General features: G+C 41.1%; 1 protein-coding gene across 1 annotated transcript in view; it reads left to right on the forward strand.

Moving 5' to 3' along the window:
- LOC139758424 (uncharacterized) overlaps window positions 1-21211 on the forward strand; it is a 226040-nt gene extending 204829 nt beyond the window's left edge. The window contains exons 5-8 of the mRNA XM_071679813.1: window positions 812-976; window positions 1337-1623; window positions 2467-2605; window positions 19140-21211. Of these exons, the coding sequence (XP_071535914.1) occupies window positions 812-976; window positions 1337-1623; window positions 2467-2605; window positions 19140-20085 (1537 nt within the window). The 3' untranslated portion in view covers window positions 20086-21211. The remainder of the gene's footprint in view (window positions 1-811; window positions 977-1336; window positions 1624-2466; window positions 2606-19139) is intronic.
- Window positions 21212-26506: the final 5295 nt, after the last annotated feature.

The raw sequence follows: 26506 nt of genomic DNA on the forward strand, positions 1-26506 counted from the left end.
GGTGGAGGGAACGAGGAGAAGAGGGAGACCAAATTGGAGGTGGAAAGATGGAGTGAAAAAGATTTTGTGTGATCGGGGCCTGAACATGCAGGAGGGTGAAAGGAGGGCAAGGAATAGAGTGAATTGGAGCGATGTGGTATACCGGGGTTGACGTGCTGTCAGTGGATTGAATCAAGGCATGTGAAGCGTCTGGGGTAAACCATGGAAAGCTGTTTAGGTATGTATATTTGCGTGTGTGGACGTATGTATATACATGTGTATGGGGGGGGTTGGGCCATTTCTTTCGTCTGTTTCCTTGCGCTACCTCGCAAACGCGGGAGACAGCGACAAAGTATAAAAAAAAAAAAAAAAAAAAATGTATGTATGTATGTTCCATAATAGACAATAGTAATCAAGTTTGTAATAAACTAGATACACCAGTAATTGTGCTTGCCATTAAAAAAAGTGGTGCGATCGGTATCATAAAAAGTAGTGCCTGTGCTCTGTCACAAACACTTGCATCACTGTGTACCATAAAACAGATGCAATACTGTATTGCCAGTCATGAGACAGGACCAACATTAGATTTATGTCAAACTTAAGTAAGAATTAGTAGTTAGTAGCAAAAAGAGCAAAAGATTATTTTTCCAGTGAGCTTTTCATATTTTTCCCCATGTGACCATGCTCGATTCTCTTTTGAAAATGAATTGCCTTTTAATGTACATGCAAATGATAATCATATGTAAAATGCACAGCATTATGTATGAATGTTATTTTACTGCCCTATGCACTACAAAAAGCTGTTGGTTACCCTCAGTGTGGTATTCCACAGATTTGTGCCATACTGTTCATCAGATTCATGGTCTGGGACTCATCGAGCAGCAGATGGGTCAGGTGAATTTTCCTTCATGGGTAGTGTAATCGTAGAGGAGGTGGTCAAGGCGCTCATTACGCTTAACTTTACTCATGGACACAAGCTTATCTTAGCAGGTAGCAGGTGAGATTAACCTCTTTGAGGAATTATTTTGTAAGTTTTCACCCTTTTCATGTTTAGAATCACTGGATCATGAATTTATGTTTGGGTGTAATGTGTTATGATTATAAACTTCATGCTACATTTTTAAATGCATTTGTAACATTGGCTAATTATGTGGCAGTGAAAATTATTTACTCAAAAAAATTCTGTGGACTTTGGATGTATGAACTATAATTAATCTAAAATTTGTAGCATCTGTTGACTTTGATATGTAGATATCTTTAGACTGGTTCATTTTTTAGTTTAGAAAAATAATTGTGCTGCTATCCATTTAGATATCTCAAATGTTGATTAGGTTTTCATAACAAGTGTTGGTAACAGTGCAGGTGGAGTAGGAGTGCTTGTGAATGTGGACCATGTGGCACGACAGCTGGCAGATCTTGGGATACAGGCAGAAGTGCGCGCTGTGTCAGACTCAGGCTGGTTCCTAGACAATGAGCCTTTTGCTCCCCTGAAGTGCGTTGATGCCCACAGCTGTCCTCCAGTGGAGGCCATCAGGCGAGGACAGAAGCTGTGGCAGGGCAGGATACCTGACCTCTGCAGAGAGGAGTACCCACAACACCCTTGGTATTGCTACTTCGGCTATCGGGTGTACCCATCCCTGAAGTGTAAGACTGACTTGTAATGACCAACACTTCCACAGCTTTAGCAGTAGTTCCTGTTCACAGCAGAGAGTTCCTAGATTCCAAAGATTAGAAAAAATCCACATAAACGTAATGTGAATTAGTTCATTTTTCATTGTTGAAAAACCTTATCACATAATATCATACAATTCTACCCACCTAGTTTCTCACAAAAGTGTAGAAGTGAATGATGTTAGTCTAGAGACAAGTTTTTCATTTGAAAGACAAGAAAGGATGAATATGAGTTTCTCTTACCCTGCAGCTGGCCTATTAGTTAGGAATTAAATTATACCCTAAGGCCACTGTTTGATTTCACATGAATGGAATATCATAAAACAATGACACGAAATATAATAGCTAAGGAATATCTGGGACATCCCTTAATTATAGGCATCATCCTACAAAAACTGCAGAAACCCACAATTATAGGCAACATCCTGCAAAAACTGCAAAAACCCACAATTATAGGCATCATCCTACAAAAACTGCAAAAACCCACAATTATAGGTAACATCCTACAAAATCTGCAATATTCATCATTGTAAAATCTAGTCAATGAGCATAGTTGGTCAGCCAAGAACCCAGCAGAATCAGTAAACCAATTGAACTATTATTGTTTTTGTTGATTAGATTTTAGGACTCTAAAGTTGCATTTAGTGTCAACTTATAGAATTGCAGTATTTTCCCATTTGCAATAAAAAAGATTATGACTTCAGTATATGAGTCCATCTTTGCACTTTGAAGCAATGATTAGTACAATCTCTAGATGTTTTAACACATTATCTTTACAGTGATTACTGATACTAATGACATTGTTACACTCTGCAGCACCTCTGTTTGTGTTCCAATGGGTGTTTGATGAAGCTCAAATGACAGCAGACAACGTAGGGAAGCCCACATCAAAGGAACAATGGGACTACATTCACGGTATTGGGGAGCGACTCAGGAAAACTTTTGAGAATGTCACGTAAGTCATACCAGAAATGGATAACTGAAGTGTATAGTAGAAAATTGAATATCTGGGAAAGAGTTAGATGTAATGTCAAAGATCAGCTACCAAGAGACAAGAGGATGCTACAGCCACTCATCTTGAAGCAATACAAGAGAGCTAGATGTGCTTATTAGGTTAAAGAAAGATTAAGAAGACATCAGTATCAATGGATGAACAAAATTGAGCACATTATATAATTTTTCATAAACAAGTAGAGGCACAGTACAAATAAAGGAGCAAATAGACTAAAAATCTCATGTGATTGTGCTATAAATTAAAACAGGAGGAACGTAAAAACATCCTGTTTTCACTGTTAGAAATTCTTTACTCCCGGTTCTTATTTTTTTTTTTTTTTTTTCATACTTTGTCGCTGTCTCCCGCGTTTGCGAGGTAGCGCAAGGAAACAGACGAAAGAAATGGCCCAACCCCCCCCCCCATACACATGTACATACACACGTCCACACACGCAAATATACATACCTACACAGCTTTCCATGGTTTACCCCGGACGCTTCACATGCCTTGATTCAATCCACTGACAGCACGTCAACCCCTGTATACCACATCGCTCCACTTCACTCTATTCCTTGCCCTCCTTTCACCCTCCTGCATGTTCAGGCCCCGATCACACAAAATCCTTTTCACTCCATCTTTCCACCTCCAATTTGGTCTCCCTCTTCTCCTCGTTCCCTCCACCTCCGACACATATATCCTCTTGGTCAATCTTTCCTCACTCATTCTCTCCATGTGCCCAAACCATTTCAAAACACCCTCTTCTGCTCTCTCAACCACGCTCTTTTTATTTCCACACATCTCTCTTACCCTTACGTTACTTACTCGATCAAACCACCTCACACCACACATTGTCCTCAAACATCTCATTTCCAGCACATCCATCCTCCTGCGCACAACTCTATCCATAGCCCACGCCTCGCAACCATACAACATTGTTGGAACTACTATTCCTTCAAACATACCCATTTTTGCTTTCCGGGATAATGTTCTCGACTTCCACACATTTTTCAAGGCTCCCAAAATTTTCGCCCCCGCCCCCCCCCTATGATCCACTTCCGCTTCCATGGTTCCATCCGCTGACAGATCCACTCCCAGATATCTAAAACACTTCACTTCCTCCAGTTTTTCACCATTCAAACTCACCTCCCAATTGACTTGACCCTCAACCCTACTGTACCTAATAACCTTGCTCTTATTCACATTTACTCTTAACTTTCTTCTTCCACACACTTTACCAAACTCCGTCACCAGCTTCTGCAGTTTCTCACATGAATCCGCCACCAGCGCTGTATCATCAGCGAACAACAACTGACTCACTTCCCAAGCTCTCTCATCCCCAACAGACTTCATACTTGCCCCTCTTTCCAAAACTCTTGCATTTACCTCCCTAACAACCCCATCCATAAACAAATTAAACAACCATGGAGACATCACACACCCCTGCCGCAAACCTACATTCACTGAGAACCAATCACTTTCCTCTCTTCCTACACGTACACATGCCTTACATCCTCGATAAAAACTTTTCACTGCTTCTAACAACTTGCCTCCCACACCATATATTCTTAATACCTTCCACAGAGCATCTCTATCAACTCTATCATATGCCTTCTCCAGATCCATAAATGCTACATACAAATCCATTTGCTTTTCTAAGTATTTCTCACATACATTCTTCAAAGCAAACACCTGATCCACACATCCTCTACCACTTCTGAAACCACACTGCTCTTCCCCAATCTGATGCTCTGTACATGCCTTCACCCTCTCAATCAATACCCTCCCATATAATTTACCAGGAATACTCAACAAACTTATACCTCTGTAATTTGAGCACTCACTCACTCACTCACTCACTTAAGCAGTTCCCTTGTAGATACTGGCACATGTTGACATGATGCAAATGAAAAAATGAATGACCTGTACTTTTAACAGGGGTGCTCAGTCTAGTTAAACCAGAGAAATTATTTTTAGGTTTTCAGTAAATGATCCCAGGAAAATTGAACACATCAATTAATTACCCCATTTCCTCAAAGAGAAGTGGAAAATTGGCACTGCTTTTTGTATGACTGTCACTAAAAAGCATGCATGTTTTAGCTTTTTGGAAAGTTATTCATAACAGATAACCCACTTCTTACCTTTGAGAAGGTAACAAAGTAGAAGTGGTCAGTAGGAACATTAGGTAGGAGCCCTCTGCAAATGTTGAGCTAGAGTTGCCCTCTGCCAGTAGCCTGTTGAGGGTGAAGTATTAAAGGCTAAGAAGCGGCACTGGAGTTCACTAGTTAAGGAGACTCTTTATCTGTGGCCACCACTTTGAGGGCGTTTCTGTTGGGAACAGGCATCAGAGATGTAGTAGATAGCTTGCAAAGAATATCCAGAACTTACACATCTGGATTTTTATTTGAGTAAGTGAAAGAATGAGAAAGATGGGTGACCTCTGTTTCTGTGAACTTTATGAAAACCATCTCGCATGAAAGATTGTAATGAGTGGCTCTCATTTGAATAAGACTTAGGGTTATGAAATTTCCATGTTTCATTTGTTTGTTCCTTAATGCTTTCATCTTTGCACAGATGAACACTAAGTTTTTTCAACAAAATCCAGGTTTTTTGGATTTGAAAAATTGATTTAACCTTACAGTTTCAAAGATAAGTGTTGCTGGACACCACCTACTCAAGGTTACACTGCAAGTGAAAAGTCACCTTTGATGAGGCTGTATTATTGGTGGTACACTCTCTTCAAAGAACTCACTCCAGTGAAATCCATCATTTCCCTCCCACTGGAATTTGTGCACCCTTGGAATTGCACAAGCTCCTGGAAAGAGGACCTAGGTAATATTAGGATCCTTTCTTTGAAAGGTGTCCCAGAGCAATTATAGATCTATGAATGTAAAAGATATTCATATAACAATAATGAAATTACTTCAGAAGTATATCTTATCCTCTATTTTCTCTTTAATAAAGTGGCAAAGTTTTGTAGATGTTTCTGCACAATACACTAAAAAGTGCTGGAGTAAGACCTAAGTGTCAATTGATTTGCCATTGATCATATCTCACCGTTTATTTTATGAACACAAAAGAAGTTATTACTAATTGTTTATTGTAATAAATCCTTTTTTATTATAATCAGAATGATCCATTGATAAATTTTTCATATCAGCAAATTTATAAAAGTTTGAAGGATAATCAACATTGCTAATCAGATGCAGTGTTGTTAGGGTCAGGCAAGCACTTACAGCACTGCCTCTATTCGGCCAACTTTCAGTGCTGAAAGAGTCAGTGTCCATAACATCAGTCTCCACACAATTTAAAGATGGGTCATCATGATTAAGTAATTCATGGTTATCTTTTGTATCTGTAGGTAGTAGTTGGTAGACAGCCAACAACCAGGAAGGTAAATTACCAGTACTACAAACATGGGTATCGGGAGGGTTAGTGACATCTGCTTAATGAGCCAGCACTTCAGTGGATGTCAAGTTGCACTCCTCTTACCCAGGTAGCTGTCTTTTTCTTTCTGCCTCACTAACAAGTGGACTACTGGCATTCTGTCCACAGAAGTACAATCTATCCTTGTCATACGTATCACTTGACAACACTTAACTCACACAGCTCATTCTTCATAGCTCTAGTTTTTCCTGTGGTGCACTATGCGCTAGCCCTGCCTTTTGGCAAAATGGCTGGAGCAGTAGATAGAAGTAGTAGGTAGGAACATTTAGGCTGGATCATTAGGCAGAGGTAGTTGATAGCATTAAATGGAAGTAGTCAGAAGGAGCATCGGTAGGAGCCTCAGCATACAGTGTACTAGAGTTGCCCACTGCCAGTGGCCTGCTCAGGGTGAGGCACTAAAAGCTAAGAAGCAGCACTGGAGTTCACTTGTTATGGTGACTATTGCCATGGTCACCACCGTTGATGGACCTCCAATCGCAACAGCTGTCAGATATATATGTATACATATATCCCCTGGGGATAGGGGAGAAAGAATACTTCCCCCGCATTCCTCACGTGTCGTAGGAGGCGACTAAAGGGGACGGCAGCGGGGGCTGGAAACCCTCTTCCCCTTGTATTTTAACTTTCTACGAGGGCAAACAGAAGGAGGAGTCACGTGTGGAGTGCTCATCCTCCTCGAAGGCTCAGATTAGGGTGTCTAAAGGTGTGTGGATGTAAACAAGATGAGAAAAAAGGAGAGATAGGTAGTATGTTTGAGGAAAGGAACCTGGATGTTTTGGCTCTGAGTGAAATAAAACTCAAGGGTAAAGGGGAAGAGTGGTTTGGCAATGTATTGGGAGTAAAGTCAGGGGTTAGTGAGAGGACAAGAGCAAGGGAAAGAGTAGCACTACTCCTGGAACAGGAGTGGTGGGAATATGTGATAGAGTGTAAGAAATTAAACTCTAGATTGATATGGGTAAAATTGAAAGGTGATGGAGAGAGATGGGTGATTATTGGTGCATATGCACCTAGGCATGAGAAGAGAGATCATGAGAGGCAAGTGTTTTGGGAGCAGCTGAGTGAGTGTGTTAGTAGCTTTGATGCACGAGACCGGGTTATAGTGATGGGTGATTTGAATGCAAATGTGAGTAATGTGGCAGTTGAGGGAATAATTGGTGTACATGGGGTGTTCAGTGTTGTAAATGGAAATGGTGAAGAGCTTGTAGATTTATGTGCTGAAAAAGGACTGGTGATTGGGAATACCTGGTTTAAAAAGAGAGATATACATAAGTATACATATGTAAATAGGAGAGATGGCCAGTGAGCGTTATTGGATTACATGTTAATTGATAGGCACGCAAAAGAGAGACTCTTGGGTGTTAATGCGCTGAGAGGTGCAACTGGAGGAATGTCTGTCTGATCATTATCTTGTGGAGGCGAAGGTGAAAATTTGTAGAGGTTTTCAGAAAAGAAGAGAGAATATTGGGGTGAAAAGGAGACTTGTGTGAGGAAATACCAGGAGAGACTGAGTACAGAATGGAAAATGGTGAAAACAAATGACATAAGAGGAGTAGGGGAGGAGTGGGATGTATTTAGGGAAACTGTGATGGCTTGCACAAAAGATGCTTGTGGCATGAGAACTGTGGGAGGTGGGAAGATTGGAAAGGGTAATGAGTGGTGGGATGAAGAAGTAAGATTATTAGTGAAAGAGAAGAGAGAGGCATTTGGACGATTTTTGCAGGGAAATAATGCAAATGATTGGGAGATGTATAAGATACAGAGACAGGAGGTCAAGAGAAAGGTGCAAATGTGTTTGATGATAGAGTGGCAGATATAGGGTGTTTTTGGTCGAGGTGGTGCGCAAAGTGAGAGGGTCAGGGAGAATTATTTGGTAAACAGAGAAGAGGTAGGAAAAGCTTTGCGGAAGATGAAAGCTGGCAAGGCAGTGGGTTTGGATGGTATTGCAGTGGAATTTATTAAAAAAGGGGGTGACTGTATTGTAGACTGGTTGGTGAGGTTATTTAATGTATGTATGACTCATGGTGAGGTGCCTGAGGATTGGCGGAATGCTTGCATAGTGCCATTGTACAAAGGCAAAGGGGATAACAGTGAATGCTGAAATGACAGGGGTATAAGTTTGTTGAGTATTCCTTGGAAATTATATGAGAGGGTATTGATTGAGAGGGTGAAGGCATGTACAGAGCATCAGACTGGGGAAGAGCAGTGTCGTTTCAGAAGTGGTAGAGGATGTGTGGATCAGGTGTTTGCTTTGAAGAATGTATGTGAGAAATACCTAGAAAAGTAAATGGAATTGTATGTAGCATTTATGGATCTGGAGAAGGCATATGATAGAGTTGATAGAGATGCTCTGTGGAAGGTATTAAGAATATATGGTGTGGGAGGCAAGTTGTTAGAAGCAGTGAAAAGTTTTTATCATGGATGTAAGGCATGCGTATGTGTAGGAAGAGAGGAAATTGATTGGTTCTCAGTGAATGTTGGTTTGCGGCAGGGGTGCATGATGTCTCCATGGTTGTTTGATTTGTTTGTGGATGGGGTTGTTAGGGAGGTGAATGCAAGAGTTTTGGAAAGAGGGGCAAGTGTGCAGTCTGTTGTTGATGGGAGAGCTTGGGAAGTGAGTCAGTTGTTTTTCACTGATGATACAGCGCTGGTGGCTGATTCATGTGACAAACTGCAGAAGCTGGTAACTGAGTTTGGTAAAGTGTGTGAAAGAAGAAAGCTGAGAGTAAATGTGAATAGGAGCAAGGTTATTAGGTACAGTAGGGTTGAGGGACAAGTCAACTGGGAGGTAAGTGTGAATGGAGAAAAACTGGAAGAAGTGAAGTGTTTTAGGTACCTGGGAGTGGATTTGGCAGCAGATGGAACCATGGAAGCAGAAGTGAATCATAGGGTGGGGGAGGGGGCGAAAGTTCTGGGAGCCTTGAAGAATGTGTGGAAGTCGAGAATATTATCTCGGAAAGCAAAAATGGGTATGTTTGAAGGAATAGTGGTTCCAACAATGTTATATGGATGTGAGGCATGGGCTATAGATAGAGTTGTGCAGAGGAGGGTGGATGTGCTGGAAATGAAATGTTTGAGGACAATATGTGGTGTGAGGTGGTTTGATCGAGTAAGTAATAATAGGGTAAGAGAGATGTGTGGTAATAAAAAGAGTGTGGTTGAGAGAGCAGAAGAGGGTGTTTTGAAATGGTTTGGTCACATGGAGAGAATGAGTGAGGAAAGATTGACCAAGTTGATATATGTGCCAGATGTGGAGGGAAAGAGGACAAGTGGGAGACCAAATTGGAGGTGGAAAGATGGAGTGAAAAAGATTTTGAGTGATCGGGGCCTGAACATGCAGGAGGGTGAAAGGTGTGCAAGGAATAGAGTGAATTGGAACGATGTGGTATACCGGGGTCGACATGCTGTCAGTGGATTGAACGAGGGCATGTGAAACGTCTGGGGTAAACCATGGAAAGTTCTGTGTGGCCTGGATGTGGAAAGGGAGCTATGGTTTTGGTGCATTAGTACATGACAGCTAGAGACTGAGTGTGACCGAATGTGGCCTTTGTTGTCTTTTCGTAGCGCTACTTCGCACACATGAGAGGGGATGGGGTTGTTATTTCATGTGTGGTGGGGGGCGATGGGAATGAATTAAGGAAGACAGTATGAATTATGTACATGTGTATATATTGGAAAGGATCACAATTTTGCGTGTGATTCAGATATTCCTATGAGTCCACGGGGAAAATGAAACACGAAAAGTTCCCAAGTGCACTTTCATGTAATAATCACATCATCAGGGGAGACACAAGAGATAAATATAAGTCAGTTGATATATATCGAAGAGACGAAGCTAGGACGCCATTTGGTAAACATGTTTACCAAACGGCGTCCTAGCTTCGTATCTTTGATGTACATCAACTGACTGTTATATTTCTCTCTTGTGTCTCCCCTGATGATGTGATTATTACACGAAAGTGCAGTTGGGAACTTTTCGTGTTTCATTTTCCCTGTGGACTCATAGGAATGTGTATATATGCAGATGTCTGTGTGTGTATATATATGTATACATTGAGATGTATAGGTATGTATATTTGCGTGTGTGGACGTGTATGTATATACATGTGTATGTGGGTGGGTTGGGCCATTCGTCTGCTTCCTTGTGCTACCTCGCTAATGCGGGAGACAGCAACAAAGCAAAATAAATAATAAATAAGAAATATATATTTTTATATTTATTTATTTTGCTTTGTCGCTATCTCCCATGTTTGTGAGGTAGCGCAAGGAAACAGACGAAAAAAATGGCCCAACCCACCCACATACACAAGTATATACATACACGTCCACACACGCAAATAAACATACATATACATCTCAACGTATTCATATATATATACATACAGACATATACATATATACACATGTACATAATTCATACTGTCTGCCTTTATTCATTCCCATCACCACCCCTCAACACATGAAATAACAACCCCCTCCCCCCGCATGTGCACAAGGTAGCGCTAGGAAACAACACCAAAGGACACATTCGTTCACATTCAGTCTCTAGCTGTCATGTACAATGCACTGAAACCACAGCTCCCTTTCCACATCCAGGCCCCACAAGACTTTCCATGGTTTACCCCAGACGCTTCACACGCCCTGGTTCAATCCATTGACAGCACATTGACCCCGGTATACCACATCGTTCCAATTCACTCTATTCCTTGCACGCCTTTCACCCTCCTGCATATTCAGGCCCCGATCACTCAAAATCTTTTTCACTCCATCTTTCCACCTCCGGTTTGGTCTCCCACTTCTCTTCGTTCCCTCCACCTCTGACACATATATCCTCTTGGACAGTCTTGCCTCACTCATTCTCTCCATGTGACCAAACAATTTCAAAACACACTCTTCTAATCTCTTAACCACACTCTTTTTATTACCACACATCTCTCTTACCCTATTATTACTTACTCGATCAAACCCCCTCACACCACTTATTGTCCTCAAACATCTCATTTCCAACACATCCACCCTCCTCTGCACAACTCTATCTATAGCCCACGCCTCGCAACCATACAGCATTGTTGGAACCACTATTCCTTCAAACATACCCATTTTTGCTTTCCAAGATAATGTTCTCGACTTCCACACATTCTTCAACGCTCCCAGAACTTTCGCCCCCTCCCCCACCCTATGACTCACTTCCGCTTCCATGGTTCCATCCGCTGCCTAATCCAACCCCAGATATCTAAAACACTTTACTTCCTCAAGTTTTTCTCCATTCAAACTTACCTCCCAATTGACTTGTCCCTCAACCCTACTGTACCTAATAACCTTACTCTTATTCACATTTACTCACAGCTTTCTTGTTTCACACACTTTACCAAACTCAGTCACCAATTTCTGCAGATTCTCCCCCGAATTAGCCACCAGTACTGTATCATCAGCAAACAACAACTGACTCACTTCCCAAGCTCTATCATCCACAACAGACTGCATACTTGCCCCTCTCTCCAAAACTCTTGCATTTAACTCCCTAAGAACCCCATCCATAAACAAATTAAACAACCATGGAGACATCATGCACCCCTACCGCAAACTGACATTCGCTGAGAACCTGTCACTTTCCTCTCTTCCTACTCGTAAACATGCCCCACGTCCTCGATAAAAACTTTTCACTGCTTCTTACAACTTGCCTCCCACACCATATATTATTAATACCCTCCACAGAGCATCTTTATCAACCAACAAATCCATTTGCTTTTCTAAGTATTTTTCACATACATTCTTCAAAGCAAACACCTGATCCTCATATCCTTTACCACTTCTGAAACCACACTGCTCTCCCCTAATCTGATGCTCTGTACATGCCTTCAACCTCTCAATCAATACCCTCCCATATTATTTCCTGGGCATGAGAAGAAAGATCATGAGAGGCAAGTGTTTTGGGAGCAGCTGCGTGAGTGTTTTAGTAGTTTTGATGCAGGAGACCGGGTTATAGTAATAGGTGATCTAAATGCAAAGGTGAGTGATGGGCAGTTGAGGGAATAATTGGTGTACATCTGGTGTTCAGTGTTGTAAATGGAACTGGTGAAGAGCTTGTAGATTTGTGCACTGAAAAAGGACTGGTGATTGGGAATACCTGGTTTAAAAAGCGAGATATACATAAGTATACGTATGTAAGTAGGAGAGATGGCCAGAGAGCATTATTGGATTCTGTTTTAATTGATAGGCACATGAAAGAGAGACTTTTGGATGTTAATGTGCTGAGAGGTGCAACTGGAGGGATGCCTGATCATTATCTTGTGGAGGCGAAAGTGAAAATTTATAGAGGTTTTCAGAAAAGAAAAGAGAATGCTGGGGTAATGAGAGTGGTGAGAGTAAGTGAATTTGGGAAGGAGACTTGTGTGAGGAAGTACCAAGAGAGACTGAATACAGAATGGAAAAAGGTGAGAACAAAGGACGTAAGGGAAGTGGGGGGAGGAATGAGATATATTTAGGAAAGTAGTGATGGCTTGTGCAAAAGATGCTTGTGGCATGAGAAGTGTGGGAGGTGGGCAGATTAGAAAGGGTAGTGAGTGGTGGGATGAAGAGGTAAGATTATTAGTGAAGAGAAGAGAGAGGCATTTCGACGATTTTTGCAGGGAAATAATGCAAATGACTGGGAGATGCATAAAAGAAAGAGGCAGGAAGGTCAAGAGAAAGGTGCAAGAGGTGAAAAAAAGGGCAAATGAGTGTATGATTAAAGTTTAAGGAGAATTAAAAGATGATTTGGAAAGAGATAAATAAAGTGTGTAAGACAAGGGAACAAATGGGAACATCAGTGAAGGGGCTAATGGGGATGTGATAACAAGTAGTGGTGATGTGAGAAAGAGATGGGGTGAGTATTTTGAAGGTTTGTTGAATGTGTTTGATGATAGAGTGGCAGATATAGGGTGTTTTGGTCGAGGTGTGGTGTGCAAAGTGAGAGGGTTAGGGAGAATGATTTGGTAAAGTGAATTGGAACAATGTGGTATACCGGGGTCGATGTGCTATCAATGAATTGAACCAGGGCATTTGAAGCATCTGGAGTAAACCATGGAAAGTTCTATGGGGCCTGGATGTGGAAAGGGGACTGTGGTTTCTGTGCATTACACATGACAGCTAGAGACTGATTGTGAATGAATGTTGCCTTTATGGTCTTTTCCTTGTGCTACCTCACACACATGCGGGGGTAGGGGATTGTCATTTCATGTGTGGCGGGGTGGCATCGGGAATGAATAAGGGAAGACAGTGTGAATTATGTACATATGTGTATATATGTATATGTCTGTGTGTGTGTATATATCTGGTGAATCATAGGGTGGGGGAGGGGGTGAAAGTTTTGGGAGCGTTGAAGAATATGTGGAAGTCGAGAACGTTATCTTGGAAAGAAAAAATAGGTACGTTTGAAGGAATAGTGGTTCCAACAATGTTATATGGTTGCGAGGCATGGGCTATAGATAGATTTGTGCAGAGGAGGGTTGATGTGCTGGAAATGAGATGTTTGAGGACAATATGTGGTGTGAGGTGGTTTGATCAAGTAGGTACTGAAAGGGTAAGAGAGATGTGTGGTAATAAAAGGAGTGTAGTTGAGAGAGCAGAAGAGGGTGTTTTGAAACAGTTTGGTCACATGGAGAGAGTAAGTGAGGAAAGATTGACAAAGAGGATGTAAGTGTCAGAGGTGGAAGGAACAAGGAGAAGTGGGAAACCAAATTGGAGGTGGAAGGATGGAGTGGAAAAGATTTTGAGTGATCGGGGCCTGAACATGCAGGAGGGTAAAATGTGCGTAAGGAATAGAGTGAATTGGAATGATGTGGTATACTGGGGTCAATGTGCTGTCAATGGATTGAACCAGGGCATGTGAGGCATCTGGGGTAAACCATGGAAAGTTTTGTGGGGCCTGGATGTGGAAAGGGAGCTGTTGTTTTGGTGCATTATACATGACAGCTAGAGACTGATTGTGACCGAATGTTGCCTTTGTTGTCCTTTCCTAGCGCTACCTCGCACATATGCGGGTGAAGGGGTTTGTTATTTCATGTGTGGCGGGGTGGTGACGGCAATAAGGGCATACAGTATGAATTATGTACATGTGTAAATATATATATGTCTGTATGTGTATATATATGTATACCTTGAGATGTATAGGTATGTACATGTGCATGTGTGGATGTGTATGTATATACATGTGTATGTGAGTGGGTTGGGCCATTCTTTTGTCTGTTTCCTTGCGCTACCTTGCTAATGCGGTAGACAGCGACAAAGTATAATAAATAAATACAATATATATGTATATATATTCCTGGAGATATGGGAGAGAGAATACTTTCCACGCATTACTTGTGTGTCATATAAGGCAACTAAAGGGGATGGGAGCGTGCAGGTAGAAACCCCTCCCTCCTTGTATTTTAACTTTCTAAAGGGGGTAACAGAAGAGGGAGTCATATGGGGAGTGCTCATCCTCCTGGAAGGCTCAGATTGGGATATCTAAATGTGTGTGGACGTAACCAAGATGAGAAAAAAGGAAAGATAGGCAGTATGTTTAAGGAAAGGAACCTGGATGTTTTGGCTCTGAGTGAAACGAAGCTCAAGGCTAAAGGGGAAGAGTGGTTTGGGAATGCCTTGGGAGTAAAGTCAGGGGATGGGAAGAGGACAATAGCAAAGGAAGGTGTAGCACTACTCCCGAAGCAGGAGTTGTGGGAGTATTTGATAGAGTGTAAGAAAGTAAACTCTGGATTGATATGGGTAAAACTGAAAGTGGATGGAGAGAGATGGGTGATTATCGGTGATTATGTATCTGGTCATGAGAAAAAAAGATCATGAGAGGCAAGTGTTTTGAAAGCAGATGAGTGAGTATGTTAGCAGCTTTGATTCACGAGTCTGGGTTATATTGATGGGTGGTTTGAATGCAAAGGTAATGTGGCAGTTTAGGGTATAAGTGGTGTACATGGGGTGTTCAGTGTTGTAAATGGAAATGGTGAAGAGCTTGTAGATTTGTGTGCTGAAAAAGGACTGGTGATTGGGAATACCTGGTTTAAAAAGTGAGATATACATAAGTATACATATGTAAGTAGGAGAGATGGCTAGAGAGTGTTATTGGATTATGTGTTAATTGATAGGCACATGAAAGAGAGACTTTTGGATGTTGATGTGCTAAGAGGTGCAACTGGAGGGATGTCTGATCATTATCTTGTGGAGGCGAAGGTGAAGAAATGTAGAGGTTTTCAGAAAAGAAGAGAGAATGTTGGGGTGAAGAGAGTGGTGAGAGTGAGTGAGCTTGGTAAGGAGACGTGTGAGGAAGCACCAGGAGAGATTGAGTGCAGAATGGAAAAAGGTGAGAGCAAATGACGTAAGGGGAGTTGGGGAGGAATGGGATGTATTTAGGGAAGCATTGATGGCTTGCGCAAAAGATGCCTGTGGCATGAGAAAGGTGGAAGGTGGGCAGATTAGAAAGTATAGTAAGTGGTGGGATGAAGAGGTAAGATTATTAGTGAAAGAGAAGAGAAAGGCATTTGGATGATTTTTGCAGGGAAATAGTGCAAATGACTGGGAGATGCATGAAAGAAAGAGGCAAGAGGTGAAAAATAGAGCAAGTGAGAGTTGGGGTGAGAGAGTATCATTAAGTTTTAGGGAGAATAAAAAGATATTTTGGGAGGAGGTAGATAAAGTGCATAAGACAAGAAAACAAATGGGAACATCGGTGAAGGGGGCAAATAGGGAGGTAATAACAAGTAGTGGTGAAGTTAGAGGGAGATGGAGTGAGTATTTTGAAGGTTTGTTGAAAGTGTTTGATGATAGAGTGGCAGATATAGGGTGTTTTGTTAGAGGTGGTGTATGAAGTGAGACGGCCAGGGAGAATGATTTGATAAACAGAGAAGAGATATTGAAAGCTTTGCGGAAGATGAAAGCCGGCTAGGCAGCGAGTTTGGATGGTATTGCTGTGGAATTTATTAAAAAAGGGGGCGACTGATTTGTTCACTGGTTAGTAAGGATATTCATTGTATGTATGGTTCATGGTGGAGTGCCTAAGGATTGGCCGAATGCATGCATAGTGCCATTGTACATAGGCAAAGGGGATAAAAGTGAGTTTTCAAATTACAGAGGTATAAGTTTGTTGAGTATTCCTGGGAAATTATATGGGAGGGTATTGATTGAGAGGGTGAATGCATGTACAGAGCATCAGATTAGGGACGAGCAGTGTGGTTTCAGAAGTGGTAGAGAATGTGTGGATCAGGTGTTTGCTTTGAAGAATGTATGTGAGGAATGCTTAGAAAAGCAAATGGATTTGTATGTAGCATTTATGGATCTGGAGAAGGCATATGATAGAGTTGATAAGGATGCTCTGTGGAAGGTATTAAGAATATATGGTGTGGGAGGCAAGTAGTTAGAAGCAGTGAAAAGTTTTTATCAAGGATGTAAGGCATGTGTATGTGTAGGAAGAGAGGAAAGTGATTGGTTCCCAGTGAATGTCTGTTTACAGCAGGGGTGAATGATGTCTCCATGGCTGTTTACTTTGTTTATGGATGGGGTTTTTAGGGAGGTAAATGCAACAGTTTGGAGAGAGGGGCAAGTATGCAGTCTGTTGTGGATGAAAGGGCTTGGGAAGTGAGTCAGTTGTTCGCTGATGATACAGCGCTGTTGGCTGATTTGGGTGAGGAACTGCAGAATCTGGTGACTGAGTTTGGTAAAGTGTGTGAAAGAAGAAAGCTGAGAGTAGACATGAATAAGAGCAAGGTTATTTGGTTTAGTAGGGTTGAGGGACAAGTCATTTGGGAGGTAAGTTTGAATGGAGAAAACTGGGGGAAAAGAAGTGTTTTAGATATCTGGGAGTGGATTTGGCAGCAAATGGAACCATGGAAATGGAAGTGAGTCTTAGGGTGGGGAGGGGACAAAGTTTCTGGGAGCATTGAAGAATGTGTGGAAGATGAGAACGTTATCTAGGAGAGCAAAAATAGGTATGTTTGAAGGAATAGTGGTTCCAACAATGTTATATTGTTGCAAGGCATGGGCTATATATAGGGTTGTGCGAAGGAGGGTGGATATGCTGGAAATTAAATGTTTGAGGACATTATGTGGTGTGAGGTTGTTTGATCGAGTAAGAAATGAAGGGTAAGAGAGATGTGTGGTAATAAAAAGAGTTTGGTTGAGAGAGCAGAAGAGATTGTATTGAAATTGTATGGTCACATGGAGAGAATGAGTGAGGAAAGATTGAGAAGAGGATATTTGTATCATAGATGGAGGGAACGAGAAGTGGGAGACCAAATTGGAGGTGTAAGGATGGAGTGGAAAAGATTTTGAAAGATTGGGGTCTGAACATGCGGGAGGGTGAAAGGTGTGCAAGGAATAGAGTGAATTGGAATGATTTGGTATACCGGGGTCAACGTGATGTCAGTGGATTCAACCAGGGCATGTGAAGCGTCTGGGGTAAACCATGGAAAGTTTTGTGGGGCCTGGATGTGGAAAGGGATCTGTGCATTACACATGACAGCTAGAGACTGAATGTGAACAAATGTGGCCTTTGTTGTCTTTCCATAGTGCTACCTCACACACATGGGGGGAGGGGGTGTCATTTCATGTGTGGCAGGGTGGCATTACCTACTTCTTTCTCGCATCATAAAAGTTAATAATATTAATACATTTTTAATGTATATTGCCATTTTTATGTGATATTCCAATACAGGTAGTCCTAGCTTAATGTTGGAAATGTGTTCCTGAAAAGTGCATTATTAAGAGAAACTAATTAAACTGAAACCAACTTTCTATAGATCTATTATTATGAATGCAGGTTATTGAAGATGAAAAGGGCCAAAATTCATGTTACTTAAATAACGTCAACCAGATTTGGTTACGGAACCAGGCAAGGCTGGAAGGGGCCTGTATGGAAGGCAATTGGCAGAATTATTGAGACAGATGAGCAGAACTGCTTCTTTCATCTTGGATTTTCTCTGGACTAATAAAACATCAGCCCAAGAACTGCTGGAGGGCTCTCTTCTTCACCTCCTTAAAGAGAACCTTAAGGCAGGTGATGTCATTTATTATGATCTTGTTTGCTGTGGAGCTGCGTTCTCCTTTAGGATGATCTTCACTGAAGATGGCCATTGGTTTCTTTAGATAACAAGGGTTTCAGATAATATTTTTGATGTTAAAGCTTGAACTGGTTATTTTTCAACAGCTGTAGCCTCTCTCAGCTTCTTGTTCCAGCTGCTTGAGATCCTCATTAGGTAAGTCCTATCCATGAGAATCAAGCACCACAATGTCAACTTCTACTTTGTCAGACCCAGCTTGTTTGGCCATCCCCACGGTGTTGTACCAAATTGCCAGCTGTCTCCTAGAAGTCTTGGAAGTTGTAGACCCATTCATATTAAATTTTTCTTCCAAACACCAGTCGTGTTGGACTGCATAATTTCCTGCCATGACTCACTAATGTTGTTAGTGGCTCTCATGATATAACCATTGTCACCCTGTTTTCACCATTTGTTTTCCTGAAGTAAGAGAAGGTACAACATAATCAGGATGACTTTAAGAGAGTATTCCCTACTGTGATACCAAATTTAGTTACTGTTTTACCTTTAGAGTCAGACAACAGACCAAACCAAATGTTAGCATGTAGATCATTTTATGTAATATACATTACAAAGCTTGCTACTGATAATTTATTGGCACTGACATTAATGTATTAAGCATTTCATTTGTTCTCATATCATAGAAGCAAGAAAGTATAGAAAGGTCATAGATCAAAGACACAGGGTCACTTTGTAGGACCGGATTTTAAAAGAGTGAAAATAGTCATGTCATGCCAATAGAGTTTTATACTATACATTTAACCATGTCATTTGTTCAGGATGAAAAAATGTTGTCAGCTTTAAGGGGGTCACTTAGTTAGAATACTAAACTTGGCCTTAAACTTCACTCGCAGAGACCAGGAGAGAAAACCAAAAGTATACTGATAATGGTTAATATCCCCAGTCTGTGTCTTGTATATTCATCACATATTGGTTTTGCATTCAGTAATTGCCTTTCACATTTTTAAAACTAACCTTTTTCATTGCAGGGCATTGTTTGCTCCTTCATGCATCTCCCATACAGTCCTCACCAAAAGAAATTGGGCTAGTATTAAAATAGGGGAAGTGTCCCTCCCTCAGGCCCTCTACTGTTGGGATACCACTCCTTCAATTGCCCTCACAGCCAAAACATTTAACGATAGAAGGAATAATGTCAGTGGCGTAGATGGTAGTGTGGAAGTACAAACAATAGTAAGGCACCATCACCAACTGCATCATGCTAAAAGTAAAGGGGAGAGAAGGAAACAGGGAGAGGCAAATACCACACAAAGGAGAACTAAGAATAACAGCCAAGGTGGAAGAAGAAGGCATGGCCGACGTAGAGGTAAAAAGAGTCGAAGGAAATTACAGGTAATGAGTGAGGAGTTAAGTAATGATGATAATCAGAGCAGTCACTTGGTGCTTCTCAGTACTCATCAGAGAGGAAACAGTAGTGATAATAGTAGTGATGTTACTAATGTTGACAGGACTATTAATGGCCCGAAACCCGAGAGTCCTGTGAATATAAATCATGGTATTGACACAGAACAGTCTCAGGAAATAAACAAACAAAATATTCTTAGTGGAGAAATGCTAGCTGACTCCCCAAAGAATAGTGTCCAGATTTCTTCAGAAGCTGGATCTGCAAATTTAGTGGAGTCTAATTCCATTGGCATACCTCAGGAAAATGTTCAAATCAGGCATAGAAAACAAGGATCAAAAAGACCAAATTGGAGTGATAGTGAAACTTCCAGGAAAGGAAGACGTCGGAAAAGAAAGAGAAAGAAAAATAAAGGTAAAAAACAGAGAGAAAGAAAACAGAGGAAGAGAGAAAGAAGGCGTCAGAGACGTGAAAGGCGCAGAAAACGACTTGAGAAGAAGAAAAGGAGGGGAAGAAAAAGAGGTATTGTTTGTTTTACATTCATTTTCTTTATCATTGATATGTCTTTCATATAGTGTTTTTTGGAATGAGTTTACCAGTCAACTAAAGAGAGTTCATACTTTTGTGTTGCTTCTTTTTGAGTTTAATTGATGACCAGTGTGGAAGGAAAAAGTTATTGCTACTCTATCATCCTCTAATCTATGCCTGGATTTTTCATTAAACCCCATTTCCCACGTTACCTTATATTCCCTAGATCATGCTTAAATGTCATACATTAGATTCCTGAAAGTTCCTAAGCTTGAACAGCTTGAACATCCTTGGCCTGTCATGGAATTATATAGAGAAAGTTTATTTGCTAGTACCCAGTGCAAAATAATTTTGAGGTTTCAGGATCTTCCATTTTTTCCATACCAAAAAGAAACTATTCTTTTGGAATAAACATATTGTTTAAACAGTATGATATTCTAGAAGAGTCATATCTGTAATATCAGTAAAAATTTTAGGTAAAATTCCTATAAAAAGAAATGTACATAACACTCACAGACTTGGGGTCCTCTTGTGTGTTATCAAAGGCTTCTTGGTGACTGAGGTGGTGTAATGGTAAGTGCTGCTTCTTGGAACTGTTTTTTGATCTTAGAATGCAGCAGGTTGTCTCCATCATCAAAGCTGTTGATGCAGAGAACAGGCATATTTTCCTTAAGTGCCTAAAGATGTCAGTGTTTAATGTTTTGGACACAGCTTGCACAGCTTGGTCATCATCATCACAGTTCCCCAAGTCTCCTTCCTTTCTGATGATGTCTCTGATAGCTGAATGTCTTCTTGTTTTAGTAATTTTAAAAGATGATCCTCTCTGTCGATGGCAGTCATACCACTGAACCCTATTCTTAACATATTCTTAGTGAGTTCCACAGGGGGTTGCACATCCATATCACTTTCCTTAAAACTAGCAGTTTTAGCTACTACATTTAGATAAAGCATCTCTCTCTCTCTCTCTCTCTCTCTCTCTCTCTCTCTCTCTCTCTCTCTCTCTCTCTCTCTCTCTCTCTCTCTCTCTCTCTCTCTCTCTCTCTCTCTCTCTCTCTCTCTCTCAAATTAGAGTTGGTAAGGAGAAGATCACTTTCTATGTAGTGTTGACCCTTTCAGTGATTGTCAGATATATCTGAATAAACATCTAAGCCATATGACTGAAGTTGAAATTTACCTCATGACTACTTAAAAGCATGTCTATCAACTTCATCATTCTGAAGCATTCCTGCTACCTTGAAACCAGTGCCACATATGCATGCTTACTTGTGCTTTGTGCTGTGGGGTTTTACAGATCACATAGTGGGTGTGGCCTTTAACCTCTTGTGTCTTGAATTGATATTATTGCTGTATAGTAGAGTTACACATATGGGACATTGGGATGAAAACCATCTGCAGTAGCTTTCAGCCTGCACTCAGTAAGAGAAGACTGGGATCCCATTTGCTCTACTCTAAACTACACCTCACCTACCTAGTCTTCCTTTCTCTCAAAAGCAAATAAATCAAAGCTACAAAGCACTCATAACAACCACTGGCTACTTAACAGATCCCCCACCCCCAGCAAATTTAACAAAGAAAACAGATACACGTTGAAATAATCCATCAAGTACTGAACAGCCGCCCTCCCAACTCAGTTTTAAGCTCCTTCCCACCAGACATACACCCATCTAAAGCAGTAGTTACTAGACAAACATGAGTCACACTTTCCTGTGTATGCCTTAGACATCACCCATACCTACACTGCTACAAACTTTGTTTCATCATATCTCAAGGCCCTTCTTTCCGATGATGCATGTACCACAACAAAGACACTAGTTACTTAATTCTTATTTACCCTGCACTCTCTGAACATTGAAGCATACAATATTACTACACCATATTACCTATGGTCCTGACCAGTGGATGTGTCCATCTTGTTGAGTGCTGTAGGAGTCCCATAGATAGAGAAGGGACTCGTAGGGTAAGAAGTGAGTCATTATTTTGTTTCATTGCTATGCAAACATGGCACTGTGGAAGGAGAAATAAAGGAAAGAAGTGTCAAAAATAGGAGGTTGATTGTATCCTGGAGAAATATGAAAGGGAAAATGTGACCATGTATATAAATAATGAACTTAAAGATAACATATTTCCATAAGCCTTAATCTATGAGGGTGATATATGGATTCAGAATAGAGCATGCAGTTCTGCAATTCAGGCTGATGAAATGAGGTGTTTAAGGGGTGAATGCAGTGTTAGCAGATGGAGCAGAATATGTGATGCTGAAATGTGTTAATGTAGGATGCCAGAGAGAGGAAAAGGCATGGGGTGTATGTCATAAAGAGTGTTAAGCAAAATAAGTTGAAGAGGTTTGATCATGTGGAGAGGATTGATAATGATAGGTTGGTAAACAATATGTATAGGAGTGAGATAAAATGAATAGAGTGAGAGGAAGACAGGCAGCATCTTGGATGGAGAAAGAAGGATTGTACAGGGGAGAGGACTTAGGTAGGTGTGAGGGTGGGGGTTTAGCATGCTGAGAGGTTTGTTTGGACATAACGTCCTTAGCTTTCATGCTGTGGTGACCTTGCAATTGAGAGCAAGGCACTGAAATTAGAAGGAAGGATAGACAGATAGATGAGAATATTATAGCAGTGGTTATGTGTAGGTGTTGTAGCTTCCTGTCATCAGCACTGTACCAGTTCCTTACACAATCCTCAGAGATCACCTTGCACTTTACTGAGGTTGCTAAGTCTTCTCAAAGGTATAGTGATGAGGCCATGGTCAATGGATATTACTGGGTGAAGAATGAGATGGGTTACCTATGGTGGAGACTGAGATAAGTTGAGCTGGAATCTTGGTTGTTTGCTGTAGCAGGCACTCATAAAGATGATATCCTGTTTCATTTCCTGGCAGATACATGTAGGTCAAATGAAAAAACAGGTATTCTGTACCCTGAAATGTATAACTTCTAGGAACAGCATAAAAAAGTCAGGAGTTCAAATGCTGTACAGATTAAACAGAGTCAAACCAAATTTGAGTACACTGTGTTTATTGTTTGGAGGAGGTGGTATAATACCATAGTGTTGAGAATTGTCTTGGAAGCAAGTTAGATGCTCAGTTCTAAAACCAGTTGTAGGATTTGATCAGAACTTGGTTGTGTTATATGGCTACAGTAGTCGGAATATTTTGTAAGATTGGCAGGGTATAGGCTTTTTGACGTCTTTTAATGTTCACCTTAGTGTGTTCATGTCAGTTTCCAGTAGCCATCATTGTACTTGGGGCTGCTCTCGTTTTACCACACCATATGAAGACATATGAGGTGGGAGAAGTTGATATTGGAACCATGGCACACCTATCTGTCTTGGCCAGCTGGATGGAGACACTATTTGTTGACAATAACATGATGATCCTGGTTAAGAGGACTTTCCACAAGGCATACAGGAATCTTGTTTGACTTGCTGAGGTGTTTGTAGTTAAAGTCACCAAATTGCATACTTTTACTTGGGATGTACGGGATAGGAATTCAAGAAAAACCTAGGATATGATGACCACTGGAGTATAAGGAAGAGATTTTGATACCAGATCAACTTCTCTTAAATGAGTTTACTGATGGAAATGTAGCCTATCTGTAAGGTACCTCTTCTGCAAAATATCAGCCATATTTCCCTCAGCTGAGGGCAAAGTGGAGGACATTTTAGGACCTGGGTCTTCCCTTTATATCCAGTTGAGATGAGGAAAACTTCAGGATTTTGAGTTTTTGGGTGAAATTTCCAAATCATCACCGGGCCACAGAGTACACAAGGACCCAAGACTGAGAGATGGTAGTGCTAGTAGTCAGAGATATGGGACACACACACATTGCACTCAGTCATTTTCTTCCATTATCTTTCCATTCAATACATTGGGTTCCCATTTATGGCTATGGCAGCAGAGTAATGTCATCATACCTTCTGTCAAAAGCAGTCTGAAGCAGTCCAGCATCTTTAGATGTTTTTTCCCTGGTGTTCAGGCACTGTGGTTGGGTAACATGCTGAATTATCGGTCAGGGTTCAGCAGAGGGTCAGTTCATAAGTCAGTGAAAGGATCAACCACTAACAGAAAGTTGTTTTGGGTATCATTTGGGTAAGGGCATTTATCACCAGCAGAGGTGCAGCCAGTTTCACTAGCACCAGTGAAGAATTTTTGTGAATTTCACTCTCCTCTGGACTGTATAGTACTTGGTATCATTTGATATTAGGTATTTTGCTAGAGCTTTCTCCTAGATCATGACCGTAATCAGATGCCACAATAGACAGAGGACCTGGCAAAGATTTGCACAAAGGGGTGAGACTGTGCTTCCAGACCATATCTTTGCAGTGTACAGGCTTATGGCATCGGTTTAGTTTGTAGATAGTTGTGACATTATGTCACGTAGGCCTGGTGAATTTTCAGAAACTCCCAGGGAAAGCAAGAAGTATATCTCATTGGGTCTTAAGGTGTTACATACAGTGTGTCATGTGATATCATAACATGGTTTGTATTTAACCAAAGACCACACCTCTTGATGGTAAAAGGTTTTTTCCTTTAAATGTCAAAAAACATGCATATTTCTTACTGCCATGCAACTCAGAAAGATTTATTCTTGAGAAAATTAGCATGTATTTCCACAGTCACGAATATTTTAAATTGAGAAATAATACCCTGTTCAAGAAGACAAGTGCCAGGAAAACTGATGTAGTATTGGTAGGCAGAAATGCTATTGTGAGGCCTTTTGTACGTCATTCAGTTGTTCAGGGTGGCCTGGGACATTGTCAAGATTCTATACTAGATGCCTAGTTTATCTGGGATATATAGATGTTTATTTATCATTTATCATACTTAGTCATTGTCCCCTGCATTAGCGAGGTAACGCAAGGAAACAGATAAATGAATGGCCCAACCCACCCACATGTATATACATATATATAATCACACATGCACATATACAAACCTATACATTTCAGCATATACATACACAGACATATACATATATACAAATGTACATATTCATACTTGCTGCCTTCATCCATTTTCGTCACCACCCCGCCATGCATGAAATGACAACCCCTCCCCCTGCGCGCACGAGGTAGCGTTAGGAATAGACAACAAAGGCCACATTCATCCACACTCAGTCTCTAGCTGTCATGTGTAATGAACTGAAACCACAGCTCCCTTTCCACATCCAGGCCCCACAAAACTTTCCATGCTTTACCACAGACACTTCACATGCCCTGGTTCAATCCATTGAAGCACGTCGCCACCAGTATGCAACTTAGTTCCAATTCACTCTATTCCTTGCACGCCTTTCACCCTCCTGTATGTTCAGGCCCTGATCGCTCAAAATCTTTTTCACTCCATCCTTCCACCGCCAATTTGGTTTCCCGCTTCTCGTTCCCTCCACTTCTGATACATATATCCTCTTTGTCAATTTTTCCTCACTCATTCTCTCCATGTGACCATACCATTTCAATACAACCTCCTCTGCTCTCTCAACCATACCCTTTTTATTACCACACATCTCTCTTACCCTTTCATTACTTACCCGATCAAACCATCTCACACCACATATTGTCCTCAAACATTACATTTCCAACATATCCACCCTCCTCCACACAGCCCTATCTATAGCCCATGCCTCACAAACATATAGCATTGTTGGAACCACTATTCCCTCAAACATACCCATTTTTGCTCTCTGAGATAACGTTCCTGCTTTCCACGCATTCTTAAACACTCTCAGAACCTTCGCCCCCTCCCCCACCATGTGACTCACTTCTGCCTTCATGGTTCCATCTGCTGCTAAATCCACTTAACTTTGCTCTACTTCCTCCACTTTTTCTCCATTCAAACTTACCTCCCAGTTAACTTGTCCCTCAACCCTAGTGAACCTAATAACTATGCTTTTATTCACATTTACTCTCAGCTTTTTTCTTTCACACACTTTACCAAACTCAGTCACCAACTTCTGCACTTTCTCACCTGAATCAGCCACCAGTGCTGTGTCATCAGTGAACAAAACTGACTCTCTTCCCAAGGCCTCTCATCCACAACAGACTACATACTTGCCCCTCTCTCCAAAACTCTTGCATTCACCTCCCTAACAACCCCATCCATAAACAAATTAAACAACCTTGGAGACATCACCCACCCCCGCCACAAACTGATATTCACTGGGAACCAATCACTTTCCTCTCTTCCTACTTGTACCCATACCTTATATCCTTGATAAAGACTTTTCACTGCTTCTAGCAACTTACCTCCCACACCATATACTCTTAATACTTTCCACAGAGCTTCTCTATCAACTCTCATATTCCTTCTCCAGATCCATAAATGCTACATACAAATCCATCTGTTTTTCTAAGTATTTCTCACATACATTCTTCAAAGTAAACACCTGATCCACACATCCTCTACCACTTCTGAAGCCACACTGCTCTGCCCCAATCTAATGCTGTGTACAATCCTTTACCC

The sequence above is a fragment of the Panulirus ornatus genome, chromosome 30 (assembly GCF_036320965.1).
Source record: "Panulirus ornatus isolate Po-2019 chromosome 30, ASM3632096v1, whole genome shotgun sequence".
NCBI classification, from domain to species: Eukaryota; Metazoa; Arthropoda; class Malacostraca; order Decapoda; family Palinuridae; genus Panulirus; species Panulirus ornatus.